General features: G+C 38.6%; 1 protein-coding gene across 3 annotated transcripts in view; it reads left to right on the top strand.

Moving 5' to 3' along the window:
* LOC149145260 (adenylate kinase 5, chloroplastic-like) overlaps window positions 1-20,443 on the top strand; it is a 399,806-nt gene that overhangs the window by 69,352 nt on the left and 310,011 nt on the right. For all 3 annotated transcript variants that reach the window (XM_089447347.1, XM_089447346.1, XM_089447348.1), the window contains 2 exons: window positions 10,785-10,859; window positions 10,986-11,094. In XM_089447347.1, the coding sequence (XP_089303473.1) occupies window positions 10,785-10,859; window positions 10,986-11,094 (184 nt within the window). The remainder of the gene's footprint in view (window positions 1-10,784; window positions 10,860-10,985; window positions 11,095-20,443) is intronic.

Genomic DNA, 20,443 nt, shown 5'->3' with positions numbered 1-20,443 from the left:
TGCGTGGCTCTCAAACCCTTTGTGTTAGCCTCTACTTGACTGTGTTAGCCCTGGGCCTCTCTGCATCACTCACGCAGGCCCAACAAGTGACTGCGCAGTGTTTTGCTGTCTCTATGTCTGCCTGAAAATCCCTGCGTTTGCCTCTTCTGCCTCAATGTTGATTCTAGTGGTTGATTCTGCCTCTCTACTCCGTACTTGCTGCCTCCTGACTGCTCACCAGACCACTGGTTCAATTTCTCAACTAACCCCGCTCCAGAAATTGAACTGACTGGTCTCCCTCATTGTGTTCTCCAAGTGACCCTCAAGCCTCCTCTTAAACTTTTCTCGTTGACAAATCAACAGCCGAGATTAAGTCCCTAATCAACGGCTAAGATTAGATTTGGCTTGATCCATGACTTTTGGACCATTCTAACACAGTTTTATATTAATACACATTAATATTTTATTTCCCCTAAGTTTATACTTAGGGACTCCATTAAAAATATTAATTATTTTAATATCTCCCAAACTGTTTAGAATTTGCCCAAACCGTTTTTGGGTATTGGAGATTTCATGTGCCTTAGCCTCTCCACCAATTTTCGTGGCTAGAGCACATCCGATGCTACCCCAAATCAACATGAATTCCTTGCAACCTAAGGAGGAAGTGATCTATCTCCTCTCCTTTCTGCATCTGATATGACCTCAACTGATTCTCCAATAACATCTTCCGCTGCACGGAAGAGCCCTGGTATAAGGTGGTCAGGGTCTCCCACATCTCCCTTGTTGTTGACTTCTTAGCAATATGTGTTATTACATGATCCTTGACCTTGTCTAGAATCATGCGTTTCGCCTTCGCCATGGCCTCCTCATACTTCTCATTAACATTCGGGTCAACTGGGATAGCTACGGTTTTCAAGGCATAGTCCTTGATGCGATGTTTATCCAGGATTGCTAGGATCTTGGCCTTCCAGATGACAAATTTGGAAGCCCCGTCCAATTTGTCTTGGTCCTTCAATCTGTTTACTGCCATCTTTGCTCCTCTTCTAGACTCCCTCTAAGTCTTGACTTCCCTCCTGGAAATCGTCCAATTGTCGAATCACTCCTCTCCAGTCCCCCTTTGCAATTGCAACTTGGATCTGGATTTCTTAGCTAGAAATCCATCGAGGTAGTGCTTCCATCTACCTTGATTCCGTCTTCTTAGACACTATTTTGCTCAAACAGAAACAACGTCCCACCAACTCCTCAAATCACTATCTGCACAACTCCCTTAGCCCCGGAAATTGAAGAATTTGAGCCCTTTTGGCTCTGTGCAATCATAGTGAGAGTTGTATTAGCTCCTCCTGGCCTCAACGTCAATCCTTCCTGACTGAGAAAGATAACCGAGCATTGTGTAGACCTGACCTGCCCCTCCTCTGCTTCTGCATTGACTCTCCTCCTGGCTCAGAATGCTGACGCAGGCTTTGCGTGAGCCTCTGCGTCACACTCTTAGCACTACGTCACTCCTCTTCTAACCTCTTCAGCTCTGGAACAATGCTGTCTCTTAGGATAGTTGCTTCACTGCTGCAAATCTTCAGATTTCTCTTGCTGGTGTCTTCAATCCTCCTTGATCTGCAATCGCTCCGATACCATGTGAAAATTTCTGAATCTAACACATTAGAAATCCCTACTACTGTTTTTGGTTTATTATCTTCTACTTGTTCTTTACATTAACGAGTTGTTTAATCATATAAACATCGAAATCAACACAATAGCAACCTTCACAAATATACAGGTCAGCGACTGAAATAAACTGAGACAACACAAGGGACACCGTTATTTTTGGACAATCATCCCCGAAAAAACCCAATGCGGGAAAACTGCTGGCAAAGATATTCGGGTTTTATTATTATGCAAATTTCTGAATACAATTAGGGTGCCAGAAATGGCTCACCCTTCAAAGATTTTCCTTGGCAGAAGTACCTTGGTCTGGAGACAAATATTCCGGCTAATTAAGCAACCGGATGATTGGCCCCACAGTGACTTCGATTGTTCCTTAGCTAGACAGCAAAAGCTGCTACAAGTTAACTTCCGGAACTATGTCACCCTCCAAGGACTGCATCACCCTCTACGGCTCTGCGTCTGCCTCTCAGCTCTTAGTTTGCCCCACATAAACACCACAACGTAGCTCCTTTAGCCCAGCATCAGCTTTGCTAGCCTCTCCATCTTCCTGTGTTAGCTTCTCGGCCTCCTGCGTCGTCTGTGCTGGCCCTCTAAGCCTTTGCGTCAGTGCTGGTTGCCTCTGATTCAGTCTAGGCTGCCTCTGCGCTATCTCTCCGACACTTCCTCTGCCTCTCTGCTATGTATTCTCGGCCTCCTCCTGAACTGCCCCTCGCTGCAACATATTACTTGTTCGATTTCCTCAGCGAACCTCGCTCCAGAAAATAGAACTGATTGATCAACTTGGTGTATCTCCAACTAACCCTCAAGCCTCTTATATTTTTCCTATTGGCGATTCAATGGCCAAGGTTAAGTCCCTAATCAACAACTAAGATTAGATCTGGCTTGATCCTCATTATTTAGAACTTTTTCACCCATATTATATTAATACACATTAATATTTTAATTTTCCTAAGTTTAGACTTAGGGTCTCATTAAAAATATTAATTATTTTAATATCTCTTCATACAGGTGGAATTACCCCAAACAATTTCTGGATCTTGGGGATCTCATGTGCCTTAGCCTCTCCACCAATTTTTATGGCTAGAGCACATCTGATGCTACGAAAATCAACACCGGAAATCTAGTTACAGAGAAATAAAATGGCATATGAAATTTGTGAGATTACCTCACTCTACCCGGCAAGTGCCGACAGATCTTGCAACTAAAATGCAAGTTCCATGGATACTTGTACGTTGCCTCTACGTGGGCCCTGCATTAGCCTCTAAGGCCCTGTGTTAGCTCAACTGAGGATCACTTTGCCTTCTAGAGCACTTTCTAGCCCTCCCGGCTCAGAAATGTCAACTCCCTCAGCAAATTCGGACTTCTGCTTGGAGGCTTTGTTGCTTCTGGCTCAACGTCAACCTCTGCGTGAGCCTTTATGGCTCAGCGTCAACCCCTCTTGGTTCCTACGCTGCCTCTTTTTGGTGTTTCTCTGCCTCTCTGCTGCGTATCCTAGGCTCTGGAGAAGATACTCCAACCCAACTATCCCTGCCCCTCACTGCACAAGCTCACTATTGATATTCTCCTCGCAGCTACTCTGCTTTAGAAAATCAAACTTCTGAACTCACTCTGTGTGTTTTTCCAAGTGACTCTAAAGCTTCCTTAAATAATCTCCTCGTTGACATTCAACGACCCAGATTAGAAGCTAATCAATGGCTAAGATCATTTCTGCTTGATCTTTGTCTTCTTCTAGAAGTTACACCCACAATTTATATTAATACCCTTTAATTATTTTATTTTCGTAAGTTTAGACTTAGGGTCCTGTTGACCATTACATGTCAACTACCCATAGCAGTACACTCCCTTTTTTCGCAAAAGAGATAGCGCTTGATCGACATGTCCGTGCCATTCAACAGTCATCATCGACCTGATCATGTTATACTGTAAACCCAGTCTGCATGTGTAACTTGTAAATAATCTTAGCAGATCTGGGTCATGTATGTAAATTGCCTAGGCAAGCCTAATTTTCTAGTGATAATCTACGTTCTGGAAGTTTTTTTGTCTCACCGATCCATGATCAGCAGAGTTTTCCTTTAGCCTAACCCCAAATCCGGAAAGGATTTTGTCATTAGAATCTTAGGGAAATCCTAGTGTGCTCCGAGTCTATGTAAAAGTAATTTGGAAATAATTCTAACTATTTCGTTAGGTTATTACAAGTTGCTTGATCTGCTAGATTATGTTTGTGTCGTAGAACTGGGTGGTCTATGAGGGTCTATGTCAAATGGGTTTTCCCCATTGAGATGTAAAATTGTAAAAGTCATGATGTAAAGTGTCTTGAGGGTTAGAAAATGTTTTATCCCCTCATATGTCCTAAGTCCTAGATCCTAGATGATTTTTCCAAAGGCTAAGTTCGAGGATCCAAAAATAAAAAAATAAAAAACAATAAAAAATAATAAAAAGATATAAATAATGAAAAATAAAATTAAAAAATTAGAAAAAAAAAATTAAAAAATTAAAAAAAGATAAAAATAATAATAAAATTAAAAAATTAAAAAAATAATTAAAAAATTAAAAATTAAAAAATAAATAATAAAATAATAATAAATCAAAGTTTTGAGTAAATAAATGCAGAATTTCAATTTTTTAATAGATTAAAATGCATTTAAAAATTCGACGGATGAGATTAAAAGAGATTTTGATCCTCATCGACGGTCGAGATCATTTTGACATGGATCACTCAAACTAGCCGTTGGGAATTTTTCCTTTAAATAGGGTGTTAGGGGTCATTTGAGATCATTCGATCTGTGAGTCTTGTGCTGAAGAAAGCTCTCTTGTAATCTTTTTCTTGTGCAATAAAGAAAGATTTTGGGGTTGAAATCTTGCTAGTGTTACTCTCCTGAAATGTTGTAAGCTGTTTCATTTTTCTGCATAAATTTAATTTCAGCCATTAGTAATAGCTTGTTGAAGAGTGATGTTGAACACGGGTATCTTGTTCACTCACTAGGGTTTAAATGGTAATAAAATTTCTGGAAATAATGGCAGGTATCTCCATTGGATTTGGGTTTTACCACAATTTTTCCCTCTTTATTGATAGTTGAAGTGAGCTGTGCAGGAAATTTAGATTGTGAAGATCAACGGGCGTTTGGGGAAGTTCTCAGCTGAACTAGCCAACTCCCACAAAGCATTTTCTTGAAGAGCCCAACCAGTTTCGATTCTGGGTCTACCATTTAAATTTATCTTTTGAATGCATGAGAGATTTTCTGAAGTATCTCATAGTAAATCTAACATTCTGAAAATATTTCTGTGGATTATTGACAAATCTCGCTGCTTAGAGTCATAAATCTGTGAATGTTGTAATTTAGCTGGTTCTTAGGGTTTTTAGGGTTTCATTTATTTTTTACATTTTTAGGTTCTGGCTGTTTGTTTTCATTGTTTTCAGGTTGCAGGTGCAGGATTTCAATTTTTTCTGAAGAGGGTCAGCTATCTGCTTGCTGGGGTTTCATTTCCACAAAAAAAATTTGAATTTTTTTTTTAGAGGGCCTCTTGGATTGCTGCCAAGTTTCAGCACTGTCATCTTTTAGCTCAGCTTTCTATCTATCAGCTCTTGCAGAAAAATCTGAAACAGAGAATTTAAATTTCTTTGATTTTGTGGAAAGTTTCAGGGGTTTTCTAGGATAGTTTGTTTGCTACTGCCTGGGGTCTTCAAATTTTTTGGGAAAAATTTCGAAATTTCTTTTATTCAAGTGTCCAAACCCTTGGACCTGCATTTTTTACGCAGTCAACCATCTTTGCGACTATCATCCAGCTTTATTGACCTGTTGTGTCCTCCCATCGCTGCAAAATTCTCACGTATCCCTCTCCACGCATATGCTTCTGCTTGCACTTTGCCATATCTTGCCCTTTGCGTCTTCATCATAGCTCCAACCTGCACAAGCTTGCTCCTCAAACGCACTCACTCTTCCATAAACCTATCTGCAGCCAGCTTTCACGCAACTCTTCTATTACCTACGCACCTGTATCCACCTCTCCGTCTACCCTTGGTATTTCCAAACGCTGCCAGCGTTGCTCGCTCCTCCTTTCTTCATCCACTTTTTATGCCGTCTCCCCATGCTGTTGTCGATTTCCTTCATCAAATCCTCTCCCACGAGCCTCCTTGACCTCGCTCATCTTCCTCCGTCACCCCTTGTGGATCCCCTGAACCTGCATTAAACTCTCACTCCCTTGCTGCAGTCATTGAGCTCATTTTTTTCGCTGTCAAAACTCTTCACGCTTGTCCGACTTTACAAACACCAAACACAAAGCAAAGTTTGATTTCGTTTTGATTTTTTTTATGCGTTGTGTAGGTTTAGGTTAGATTCTTTTAGTTTATGTATATATGTTAGTGTGGGATAGTTAGGGTAGAGTTAGATTAGTTTAATAATTAGATTTTAAATTTTAGTTTAAATTTTAGATTCATTTAATTTTGTTTAGTTTTTTTTTTTATTTAACTAAAGAATATAACAATAAAAAAAAATCATAAAAATTAGAAAACTATAAAGAGTTTCTTTTAGTTTATTAGATTTTAATCTTATTTAGGTTTTAGATTTATTTAGTTTTGTTTAATTTTTTACATTAAAAATAACATATATATATATATATATATATATATATATATATATATATATATCTCAAAAAAGCATAAAAAGTAAGCTTTAGACCTTTTTATTTTTGTTTTATAATTTAGATTTAAGTTTTATTTATTTAGACTTTGTTTTGTTTTAATCTTAAAACTTTATAAAAATAAAAAAATATATAAAAATCATAAAAAGTTGTTTTGTTTGAAATATTTTTGTGTCGCATTTAGTCTTAGCATATTTTTGTCACGTTTCCAAATTTTGGTATATTTCGCTAAGGCTAATAGATTTTTGATGTGGAATTAAAGTTTATCATTTTTATGTGGTTAAACATGCCTAAATGTTCATTTGAATATTAGCTATATAAAAGTGATAACTGGTTAGCATTTAAATTTCGTGGTTTAATGTGTTCAATCTTTATAAATTTAATTGTTGGATTTTTGATTGAGCATTCCTTGATTATCTCGCATTTGGTAAAAGTTAATTTTTGTTTGAGTTATTTGATGATAAATGATTGTTAATGAGTTCATATTTCTGCAGCATTTGATAAATAATCATTTAATCATTAACTCCATAAGGCACTGATCTATTAATTTCTAAAATCAATCAAGTGTTAGATTGCCTTGTGTCTCCCAACTCAACTGGTCCACAGTTGGTCTTCCTTTGTCCCATAGGGTCTACCCCCCTTAGCCGTGGAAGACAGCTTAAACGGAGAGATCAGGGATCGGGGTGACAGCCCCCGGTCTGAGCGTTGTCGTGACAATCTGTGCGACAACAAGTTCCATTAAAAATAATTAATTATTTTAATAAAACTGTTTTTGGGTGGAATTTCCCAAAACACTTTCTGGGTTCTTTGGAATACATGTGCTGAAGCCTCTCTACAAAATTTGAGACTTAGAGCACATTCGAGAGACACAACATGTAGGCTACGAGCCAGGGTCAAAACCTCTCACTCTTTGAGAGGAAAACCTGCACAAATTCTTCTTATAGAGATTCCGATTGACGAATATGAAGACCAAGTCTCTTGACCTATTAGCCACTCCAAGACCAAGACACTAGCTCTATGATTGTCTTCTCCTTCCTCCTTTCGGTTCATCTTACGCATTTAAATCATCTCCTTTCTTAGCATAATGTGATAGCAACGAATTGTAGACATACTTGAGATGGCACTGAACCATATCACTGTATTGTCTCCAAACTGTCCTTACTGTAGCAACACCAAAACACTGTAATAATTCACTTAATAGCAGCTGCTTCATATCACTGAACCGTGGCTTCTATATATCATCTAGCTGTGATATAGATATCTGAACTGTATTTTTCTGTTGTAGCATTGAGACCTTTACCCATAGATCTGAACTTCTCGTTGTCACTGTCTATCTGAAATCACATAGAGACATGTATGAATTTCTTCATTGTGGAGATCCGAACTGTATACCACGACTAGCCCAAAACAAACCCTCGTTGTCCTTTACTTACTCTTCTGCGTTTAGTTCGAACTGTTCTTCTTTCTTTTGTCTGAATTTCAGAGCTTAACTCACTGTCTAATGCGAAGAGCCTTTACATATATTTATAGTTGTTGCCCCCTATAAATTAGCTGACATGTATTTATGAATAGGTTTGTCTCTGTAGCTTGAAGCCGACGTGAGATCTTTTCTTCATCTTGAAGCCGACATGAGGAAGAGAGCTAGTGCTTGTCATTGGAGAGTTCTATAAACTTATATACATTTGACACATGCCCAAGAAGGACTTCTCCATACATGGCATTGACTCTTTGATTCTAATGATAAATCCTAAGGCTGTTAATGGGAGCCATCTAGATAAAAACTCTTGCTCATAAAACCCATGAAGCAAGGCATTACAAAAATAATTTTATTCTGTTCTTTTCATCATTTACAAAGATCATAATTACATGTCATTATGAAGACCAAACCTAGTTACATTTTACAACAATGCATTGCCGACCAGGGATTGGGGCAATCATGGATTCCTATATGATGAAGGAGGCTCATAGAACCTGTAGGAACTAGGGTAATGGCCATGATGATGGGGTATAACTCATGTATTGGCTTTTGCCCATGTGATAAATGTATTTGTCCCGATCATCTTTTGTATTTTGTGGTACGTTTTCCTATTGAATGTGGCCAATTGTGCTTTTACTTTTTTTTTATTAGCTGCATCCACCTTCGAGGCATCATTCTAGGTCTGACCCAAGGTGTGGGCCAGGGAAGGGGAGAGCCAACCCTATGTGGATCCAGTGGAGGAATGCGTGTTAGTTTTTGTAGCATTGGATGTGTTCTAGCCACAAAACATTATGGAGAGACTAGAATACATGTATTCTCCAAAACCCAGAAATCGTTTCTGGAAATTACACCTAGAGACGACTTAATTAAAATAATTAACTTTTTAAAATGATTCCTAAGTCTAAACTTAGGGAATCTAGTTAATTAAAGGATATTAATTAAGTCATGGTATGAATCTTCTAGAAGAAGATGTGGATTGATTTCTAGTTAATCTTAGCCATCGATTATGTTTTAATCTTAGCCGTTGAAGCCTCGATGAGATATTATAAGAATAAGTTTGATGGGGGTTGGAGAACACACTTGAGGAGCAAGGAATTCGATATTACTGGGAAATCGAACTCCAGAGTAGCAGCAGTGAGTTGTCGGAGGTGATTCAGTTGTTTCAAAGCAGTTAGAGAGGGGCAGGGATAATAAGGTCGAAAGGAAGTTTTTCCAGTCCAGTGAGTGCATAGCAAAGAGACAACGTACTCCATAGAGATGTTGGCATAGTGTAGAGAGGCAACGCAGAGCTACAGAAGGAGATTCATATTTGCTGAGCCGAGGGCTAGAAGATCGAGTTTCCAGAGCAGCAGTTGATCAGTAGAGTGAGAGACGTTGGTTCGAGCTGGGTGACGCAAAGGCAACTAGGAGCATCTCATCTTGAGCTAATGTCAATGTTGCATCACCGGTGGAAGTGAGATTTTTCTCACTAGACATCTGTCAGTCATTTTCTCTGTATGGATTGCTAGATTAAGCATCCATATATTTGTACTCAAATTTACTGCTGCATAATAATCAAACCCTCAGTCGTTGCACCGGTTTTCTCAAGTTGGGTTTTTTCAGGGACTTTAGTCCAAAAACAACTGTGTATATGTGTGTGCATCTATTCTTCAAGTGGTTTTATTTCTTCCGCAATATTTATTTTGCGAACGCTGCAGTGTATTTATTTTGATATTTGCTGTAGAAAACTGCAAGTATTTTGTGTAAAGTAATTTGAAAAATAGGAGAAATATCATCAGTTGCTGCAAGAGGATTCAGGGTCACCGAATTTTCACAATGTACACCTGGATGGAAGAAATGAAGAATGGGGTAATAATGAGTGGAAAGGGGGTAATATATGCGGATGAGGGAGCGAGACCAAACAACCAAAATCAAGGTTTCCCGTGAAATACCATCCCTAAAGCCAAATGGTCTGTAAAAGAGATCCCGCGGGACTAGAATCCAAGGTTAATATCCAAAGGGGTCTAAGGGATAGGAGCACAAACCTAGCCCATTCTTTTCGCCAAATCCCCCCATTAATCCATGCCCAGAAGTGTCCATGGTAAGAAAACTACAATACTCAATTACTAAATGACAAGGCAGACCTTTAGGTTCAGGAGGCCCACCTTCAAACATACGATCATGATAGATGGGTGAGGGACCACATGGCTGGGTCAGGTGGTGGAGAAGTGGTACAATGAGGTAGTTGGTGGCTGCTGGCTGCCGGCTGAGGACCATCTTGGAGAAAAAAATTCTCCTAGGGATATCACCCACAAAATGGTGGGTAACCGGGGGTAGATGGAAGTTCACTTTGCGCAGATTCCTTGTGCATGTTCTAACACACTTCACAAGAAAAAAGAAAGCCCTCAATTATCTTACTTGAAATTTTCTTAGAAATTTAATAATCAACTCCCAGTCTTCTCTTGGTACTAGAATGTTCTTGAAATGTCCCATTGTGACTTATATTATTATGGTCTTTCATTGATTCTCCATTCTTCTTTTTCTGTATATACCAGTCTTTTGGTGATGTCACAATGCAATAACACACATCACAATGACCACGGTTACAGGCCAGATTAATATCTGCCTACAGATGTACATTACATATACTGTTCAATTCTTATCAGCTTTAAATGTTTCTTTATTTACACTTATGGTATTCAGAATGCATGCCTTGACATTCCTACAGATTCTGCAACTTTGAAAAGTTTATAATCGTACATGAATTAGAGGTAAATAAACAGGGACAATTGATATATGCTTAACCAACGGTTTTAAAAATCTTAAATAGAGTTCCTTGAAGTTCTAAAGTTCATATCTAGATTATCACCATATTGTTATTGGTAAATTTTAAAGATATTGTTTTTTTGGTGTGCTTGTGTGGACAATGACAATATCTGCCTGTATCATATAGTGAAGTGATCTATGTATCAAGTAATCCTGTGTTTTCTTTTTATAACTACTTGGAAAAGATTTTGTGTCTAAGCATCATTTTACCATGATATTAATCCAGGTAAAATATCGCTTTCAAACATATCAACGGAATGTTGAGGCAGTGCTTTCTATTTACGAGAATGCCATCAGGAAGGTAGATTTGCTATTATCTCAAAGCTGGCTTCTAAAGTATTTTTTTTATATGGTTATTCACATAATGATCAGGATAGTTATTTCAAAAGAATGAAGGCTGATCTTTCCATCATTTGCAAAATTTTAGATTGATGGAAGTCGACCTAAAGAGCAAGTGTTTGGGGATATTGATACAATCTTGGCAAAATTGCTTGAACGAGAATTGATGGATACCAGGTCTTTAGTTCATAGTAACGGTGAGTAATTGAAGAAAATGTTTGGAATGGTCTGCATATATTACAAATAACATCATGAATATGGAGTGTTTAAACTTTAACCACCTTCTATTTTGTAATAAAGAAACTATCATGGTTTCAGATTGACTTGAGGTGTCCTTTTTTTGGAAAAATATGGATCTCGTATTACACACAAAATTAGAAAAATCACATCAGAAGTATTATTATATCTCTATTTGACATCCGATATGGCACCCTCTCCCGAAATAAGCATGTAGTGCGAACATGTCTACCATAGCATCAACCTCTAGAGAGAGAATATCTTTGATATAATTTCATCTTAGCTAAACATTGTATGACTTATTCACTTTCAATTAGTGTTGCAAACATTGGCATTAACAAAAAATCGTTGATAGTTTGGATCATTGGGACATTGAAAACATTGCCAAAATAATTGACGAGAATTAAAAGATACATAATAAATGATTTCTTTCAATATATTTTTTTTAAATATAGATCAACAACAATAACATCAAATAATCATATTGCCATATAAATATGAAAAAAGACTGATATACAAGATGTGTATGTCCATGATACCAAATGGTCTTTGAGTGTGTGCGTGCACAGAAAAATGGGGGAGGGAAGCAATCTTGAATCTGCGTTGATTATATTCTAGAGGGTTCATCATAGAAAGCATATCACATGTCTTCAAATTGATATTAAAAAAGCAAAAGATTTCCAAGGAAATTAGCATGGTAGTTTTAGACTTTTATCACATACCATGCTTGCTGATATAAGTAGACCCCCATTTGAAATCTGCACCAATTATTTCCAAAGATTCTTGTGATCTATTATTTCCTCTTCCAGAATGCCATGAAATTCTAGCCACCCTAATTGATCCTTAGATTAGATATGAGATGTTGAGCTTGGTGCACTGTCAGCCATCTACATGCATGTGTAACCTGAGGAGAAAGATTTTTTCTTATGATGAAGCTTGGCAGCCAACAACCCCTAATTGACAGGTGGCCAGCCTCAGATGCCTCTCATCCATTCTTCGGTTAGTACATTCATTTATCTTGCATATTCATCCAATGAGAGTGGTGTCATCTATTGTGAGGTACATCAACCTATTTTTCATACAAGTGCTTTCATTTAATATTTTTGGCATTCTGGTATGAATCATGGGATGAAATTTGATTATAGAAAATGATGCTTGGGTTTATTATTATTAAGCAATAGCAAATTCTGAATACATCTTTGAATACCTCACAGGGTTATTCAGTTACAAAAAGAAATAATAGAAGAAAGATTTGTGAGATTACCTCACAATCTCTGAGAAAATCATGGTTGATCTGAACACTGAATGAATGGCCTCTGGCAGGGCCTACATTGCTCTGCGCAGTCCTCGCACAGGCTCTGCGTCACTCAGTCTGCTGATCGATTTGTTGCCCGAAGTCTATGCTCTCAGCCTCTTGGTCTCACACCCCGACTCCCGACTTTTGAAACTGACTCTTCTCAGCAAAATATTGGACTCTCTCTAACGCTCTACGTTGCCTCTGCGTGGCCCGGTGTTAGCCTCTGTGTTTGGGCTACTGGATCACCTTCTGCCTCTCTCTGCCGATGATTCTCCGACTGAGAAAATATCTCTCCTCAGAAGCTATCATTACCCCTCAACTGCAAGAAATCTCCTCAATCGAATTTTCCTCCTGAGAACTTCTCACTTCAGAAAATTGATTTCTTGATCTTTCTTGGTGTATTTTCCAAATGACCCTCAAGCCCCTTCTTATATCTTCCTGTTGGACAACCAACGACCTAGATTAACTCCTAATCTAAGGCTCAGATCCTTTTGACTTGATCTCCGTCTTTGTCTAGAAGTTACACCCACAATTAGATTAATACCCATTAATATTTTAATTTTCCTAAGTTTAGACTTAGGAACTCTATTAAAAATATTAATTATTTTAATAAAAGCATCTCTCGGTGGAATTTCCCAAAACGGTTTTTGGGTTCTTTGGATTACATGTGCCCAAGCCTCCTTGCAAAATTTGAGGCCTAGAGAATGTTGATTTGGGGTATCACCGGATGTGCTCTAGCCACCAAATTTGGTGGAGAGGCTAAAGCACATGAGATCTCCAAGACTCAGAAATGATTTGGGCAAAATTTAACCAGTTTGGGAGATATTAAATAATTAATATTTTTAATGGAGTCCTTAAGTCTAAACTTAGGGAAAATAAAATATTAATATGAATTAATATAAAACTAAGTTAGAATGGTCCAAAAGTCATGGATCAAGCCAGATTTAATCTTAGCCGTTGATTAGGGACTTAATCTCGGCCGTTGAATTGTCAACGAGAAAAGTATAAGAGGAGGCTCGAGGGTCACTTGGAGAACACATTGAGGGAGACCAATCAGTTCGATTTCTGGAGCGGGGTTAGCTCAGAAATTCGAACTAGTGGTCTGGAGAGTAGCAGGAGGCAGCAAGAGAGTCAGGATCAGCAACAGAAGACCAGTGTAGAGGCAGGAGAGGCAGACGCAGAGGCAGCAAGAGACTGTGCAGTCACTAGAGGGCTTGTGTGGGTGACGCAGAGAGGTCCAGGGTTGACGCAGACAAGCAAGGGCTGACGCTGAGTGTCTAGGAGCTACGCAGAGGTCAGCCAGGCTGATGCTGGGACTGGGAGAAGTGCTGGAGAATTTTTCTCTGTTGCGTAAGCCAGTTTGGCACCCTGTTATACTGAAGAATTGCTGAATAATAAAATCCTCCCTTGCTGCTTCGGTTTTCCCACATTGGGTTTTTCCGGAGACTGTCGTCCAAAATATCTGTGTCAATGTGTTGATTCTTGTGCATGTGTTTGTTTCTGTATTATGGTGTGATATCTGTAGAAGAATTTATTTTAATGTTTATTGAAGGAATTTCATAAATAACTTATTGGAAATAAGTAAGAAAAGTAAATCAGATGTTGCAGTGATAGAATTTTCACATTGTATCAGAGCAAGTAATCAGAGACAAGAAGGGAAAATCAGTTATGGGTCGAGACCATGATGCAGAGGCATCCACGTCAAGGGACTCGCACAGATTTTCATAAAATTGCACAAGAGATTTCAATTTCTCCATGTTGGCTTTTAGGATGGAAGAAGAAGTGGCTTGTATGACTAGTTCTGCATCATCAGAAGTATGGTATATAGACAGTGGAGCCTCTTGGCATATGACGGGAATCAGGGAATGTTTCTCAGAGTATCGAGAAGAGAAGATGAACTTTCAGATCACTATGGGGAACAAGGCAATGTGTACTCCAGTAGGGAAGGGTACCATAGTTTTACAAACAGAATCAGGAGAACGGTTCCGCATTACAAATGTGCTGCATGTACCAGGGTTCAGGATTGGGGATGAACTTACTTTCCGTGTCGCAACTTCAAGGCAAGGGCTATGACGTCTACTTCATCAAGGAGAAGGTATATGTCAAAGACCCGAGCTAGAAAAAGAAAGTGCAGATCGGGATCAAAAGTAACAGGTTGTACAAATTACAACTAGAATCACCAATGGCACTAATAGGCAGTCATGGAGACAAGGACTTGAATGAACTATGGCACAGAAGAATGGGACATTTGCACCATGGGGCTCTGAGAATTTTCAGGAGCACTGTAACAGGAGTTCTGGATCTTAGTACAGAACGAGATAATGTATGTAGAGGATGTGCTCTAGGAAAGTATGCCAAGGAAGCATTTCCTAGGAGTAAATACAGGGACAAGAGTGTACTAGGATTGATACACACAGATATCTGCGGACCTATGTCCACCAAAGCTCTTAGTGGTGCCGAGTATTTCCTTACCTTCATTGATGACCACTCAAGCAAAACTTGGATTTATTTTCTGAAAACCAAGGACGAGGTTTTTTGTCGATTCAAAGAGTTCAAGGCTCTGGTGGAGAATCTAAATGGGAAGAAAATAAAAGTTTTGCGTTCAGATAATGGTGGAGAATATGTCGATAAGGCCTTCATTGATTTTTGCACTAAGGAGGGCATCAGAAGAGAGTGGACAACTCCGTACAATCCGTAGTAGAATGGAGTAATAGAAAGGAAGAACAGGACTATTGTAGAAGCAGCTAGGGCCATGATGTATGATCAGGATATGAAAAAATTCCTGTGGGAAGAAGCATGCAACAAAACAGTCTATGTTCAGAACAGGACTCCTCATCGGGCGTTGGGCAAGATTACTCCAGAGAAAGTTTTCACAGGGAAGACGCCTGAAGTCAGTCATTTCAGGATATTTGGGAGTTTAGCATATTGCCGCATACTCGAGGAAAGAGGAAAAAGCTGGATCAAACTACGGAAAAGGGATATCTAGTGGGATATAGCGAGAACTCTAACGCATACAGAATCTATCTTCCAGGGAGCAAGAAGGTAGTGGTTCGAAGAGATGTAAAGTTCATGGAGGACAAGGCTTTCAGAAAATCTCGTGAGATGCCTTCCGAGGATCAGTTAAAATAAGAGCCATTGATTAAACCTCTTCAACCAACAAAAGTAAAGAATTCTTCCTTGGATTAGGAAGATTCACAGGATGAAGAGGAACTACAGAAGTACCTACTGGCAGAGGAAGAACTAGCAAGGAACTTCGTTAGATTCTGCGAGATGCAGAGGACTTCATCGATGCGCCAAGAAACAATAAGAGGGAGCGAAAACAACCAGATAGATATCAAACATTAGTAGCTCAGGATGGGGAGACTGCCAGTTTCCAGGAGGCAGCTCAACATCAGGTTTGGCTAGATGCGATGGTAGAGGAGTACAACTCCATAATGGTGAATGATGTCTGGGAGGTAGTGCCAAGGCCTTAAGACAGATCGGTGGTAGGTTCGAGATGGATCTACAAGATCAAATACGCTGTAGACGGTAGTGTTGAGAAATTCAGGGCCAGGTTTGTGGCTAAGGGTTATGCTTAAAAGGAAGAAATTGACTATGAGGAGACCTTCGCCTCGGTAGGCAGGTATACATCTATTAGGACCGTGATATCTCTTGCAGCTCAGATGGGGTGGGAGATTCATCAGATAGATGTCAAAATGACTTTTCTGAATGGGGTAATAGAAGAAGAGGTATACATTGAACAACTAGAGGGCTTTGAGACACATGAGAAGAAGTCTCATGTATGTAGATTGAAGAAAGCCTTGTATGGGCTGAAACAGGCACCTAGAGCATGATATTGTCGAATCGATGGCTACTTACAGAAGATGGGATTTGTCAAGAGTGACGCGGATCTGAATCTCTACTATCTGGTTGTAGAGAATGAGCCGCTAATCTTAGTATTGTATGTGGATGATCTCTTTCTGACAGGATCATCCAGGCTCATTAGGGACTGCAAGAAGAATCTAGCCACAAAATTTGATATAAAGGATTTGGGACTAATGCATTACTTCCTACGGTTGGAAGTTTGGCAGCAGAAGGGAGAGATCTTGCTTGGGCAAGGGAGGTATGCTATAGGAATCCTGAAAAGATTCAGGATGGAGGATTGTAGACCCATGGCTACTCCAATGATCACCAATTGGAAGAAGATTGATGCATCAGAAGACAAGGATGTTGATCCCACCCTATACAGGCAACTCACAGTGTCCCTGATGTATCTGGTTAATACCAGGCCAGACATTTGCTATGTTGTCAACACTCTCAGTCAGTTCATGGTGGAACCGAAGAAGGCGCACTGGGCAGCAGCCAAACACATTCTCAGATATTTACAGGGAATAGTCGATTATGGACTCTTGTACACCAGGGGTAAGGATATCAGATTGAGTGGATTTACTGATGCAGATTGGGCAGGAAGTTCAGTGGATCGGAAAAGTACCTCTGGGTACTGTTTCAACATTGGATCAGGAATGACTTCCTGGTGCAGTAGGAAAAAAAATTCTGTGACTCTGAGCTAATCTGAGGCAGAATATATGGCAGCGAGAATAGCTTTGTGTGAGGTCATATGGCTTAGAAAACTGTTTGTGAACCTATTCAGAAGGAAAATGGAGGCGACTAGGATCATGTGCGATAATCAGACTTGCATCAAGCTCTCTGAGAATCCAGTGTTTTCATGATCAGTCAAAGCACATTGATATCTAGTGTCACTTTGTCAGAGACTGTGTCCAATGAGGAGTTGTGTAGTTGAGCTACACTCCTACAGGAGAACCGGTGGCGGGCATCCTCACCAACACCCTTGGAAGGACAAAGTTTGATTACTTCAGGGAAAAGATGGGGATGATAAAGAACCAGTTTCAGTAGCAGAAATGAGGGTGATAGCAACACGGATGCAGAGGGAGTTGCAGTGCGGATGCAGTGTTGGGAGAAAAGGACCAGCAACAACACAGATGCAGAGGGAGCTGTCGTACAAATGCAACAGTGGCAGTAGTAGAGCCATGGGCAGCAGTACAGGATGTAGCAGTGCAGAGGATGTTGGGCAAGGAAGCTTAGCATCAACACAGGGATCGATGTCGGATGATCAAGGTGATATTCAGTGAAGAGTATTATTAGAGCACAGTCCTTGCTATGAGGGAGTGTTGATTTGGGGTAGCATCAAATGTGCTCTAGCCACGAAAATTGGTGGAGAGGCTAAAGCACATGAGATCTCCAAGACCCAGAAATGGTTTGGGCAGAATCTAACTAGTTTGAGAGATATTAAAATAATTAATATTTTTAATGTAGTCCAAAATAAAATATTAATATGAATTCATATAAAACTGAGTTAGAATGGCCAAAAGTCATGGATCGAGCCAAATATAATCTTAGCCGTTGATTAGGGACTTAATCTTGATCGTTGAATTGTCAACGAGAAAAGTATAAGAGGAGGTTTGAGGGTCACTTGGAGAACACACTGAGAGAGACCAGTCAGTTCGATTTCTGGAGCAGGGTTAGTTGAGAAATTCGAACTAGTGGTCTGGAGAGCAGCAGGAGGCAACAAGTACGGAACAGAGAGTCAGTATCAACAACAGAAGACCAGCGCAAAGGTAGACACAAGGCCTTTCAGGCAAACGCAGAGGCAGCAGGAGACTGCGCAGTCACTAGAGGGCCTGCGTGGGTGACACAAAGAGGTCCAGGTTTGATGCAAACAAGCAGGGGCTGACGCAGACAACCAGAGGTTGACACAAAGTGTCTGGGAGCTACATAGAGGTCAACCATGCTGACGCTGGGACTGGGAGAAGTTCTGTCTATTGGGTAAGCCTGTTTGGCACCCTGTTGTACTGAAGAATTGCTGAATAATAAAATCCTCCCTTTGCTGCATCGGTTTTCCCACATTGGGTTTTTCCGAGGACTGTTGTCCAAAATATCTGTGTTGGTGTGTTGATTCTTGTGCATGTGTTTGTTTCTGTATTATGGTGTGATATCTACAACAAAATTTATTTTAATGTTTATTGAAGGAATTTTATAAATAACTTATTGGAAATAAGTAGGAAAAGTAAATCAGATGTTGTAGTGATAGAATTTTCACAGAGCACATCCGATGCTACCCCAAATCAACAATACCTGCCAATCGAATTAAAAAAAATTAATGTTATCTTAAAACCCAACAATTTAAGCAAGATACTTGTGCAATAAATTGATCTACACGAGCTATTAACCAGCGTCTTATAAATAAGGTCAACAAAAAATTTAAACACATGTTACCATAAAATACTAGAGAAGAACATTGCCATCAAGTAAGACCCCAAATACTTTGTGTTGTATTATTCTAGAAAAAAGTTTACAAGAGCTTCAAAAGCTTAGTACACGATTCAATGATCGGATAGAATAGACTGACACCGACTTCTAATTTATAGATAAATTCTCCAACGACTAGTTGGCTTGATCCCTGTCAAATTAATATCGACCGTTCATAAAGATTTTATTTAAGCTTTAATCATCACCATCGAAATTATTTATTTTTTGAGGAAAAATCGAAATTTTCATTTAATTGATTTTTAATTAACTCAAAATTAATTATTTTGAGTTAATTTCCTCAAAAAGTTGACTTTGACTTAACCACCAAGGTCGAAATGTCCAAAATTTCTTGATTTCTTCAATATTCCTTTGGCCAGGGACCTCCAAAAATTAATTTCTATAAAACCCACAAATTTTACCTTTGGAGAATTTAATTTTACCTAGGACACAAAATTAATTAAATTTTTGGCTTTGGATTTTAATTTAATTTTGCCAGAAAATTTAATTAATTGACTTATGAGAGGATTAATAATTTTTCCAACCCTCATATATTAAGCCATGGTGTCTAATTATGAGGGACCATGCACTAAATATTGTTTACATGAAGATTTTACAATTTAATACATGAAGGGGGAACACCCATTTCTGCGATTCAAAATATGATCTAGAAGACTAAGTAATTTGTAATAAAAGAATCTAGCCAATTATCTAGGATTATTCCCAAATTACTTTTATAAAGACTCGATAAAAAACACTATGACTCACTTAATATCTTGACGACAAAATCCACCCTAGCTTTGTGGTAAGGTTGGAGGGAAAAACCTTGCCGATCATTTGTGCCTAGAAACACAGATGAATCAGTGAGACAAAAAACCTCCTAGGATAGAAATTGTCACCAAAATACTATGTTTACCTAGGTTGTTACATACATGATGGTCTTACTAAGGTCATTTACATTATAACCATGCAAAATGGGTTTACATCTTTAACAAACTGCCGATTGATGATAAAATCTGAATGACGTGAACACTTGAACATGATAGATCCCTTTTGCAAAAAAAGGGGTGTACTGCTATGGAGTTGTTGACACAGAGTGGTCAATTGGCACACTATTCCAAGTGCATCATCTCGTGAATAAATCGGGGTAATTAGCAAACTACTGTGGATGCTGAAGGCTATGTCACACGATTCAAGTTCGACAATGATTAAGTTCGATTCGAATTCGAATTTTCCGATCAGGTTCGAATGAGGTTCGACTATAAATATTTTTAATAATATATATATATATATATATATATATATATATATATTAAATATAACATATTTAAATATGTATCATAAAATACACACTTCATGGAAAACACGTATAGTCAGTTCACATCCATGGATATCAAAAAAACATTTCTATATTTTCCTCATAATCCTCGTGTATCATTAAAAAAAGTTTACATATAAAACCAAGGTCCAAAACTTTAAACGTTTTCACTTTTAAAAAAATGGATATGCCATCAATTCGACTGAAAAACAAAACTGAAAAGAGATACGAAATCTCTAACAAATTTTAAAATAATAAAAAATATTTTGTTATATAACAAATATAACATATTTACATATTTATCATAAAATATAAACTATATGGCAAACATGTACACTCATTTCATAAAATGACAATCGATTCTCGAATAGTAATATTTATATATTTTCAT

This window comes from Pinus tabuliformis, chromosome X (assembly GCF_031772625.1).
Source record: "Pinus tabuliformis cultivar Carrire ecotype Pingquan chromosome X, CPIR1, whole genome shotgun sequence".
In the NCBI taxonomy this organism is placed as follows: Eukaryota; Viridiplantae; Streptophyta; class Pinopsida; order Pinales; family Pinaceae; genus Pinus; species Pinus tabuliformis.
The sequence above is the reverse complement of the archived record's forward strand: the minus strand, read 5'-3'. Positions and strand labels throughout refer to the sequence as shown.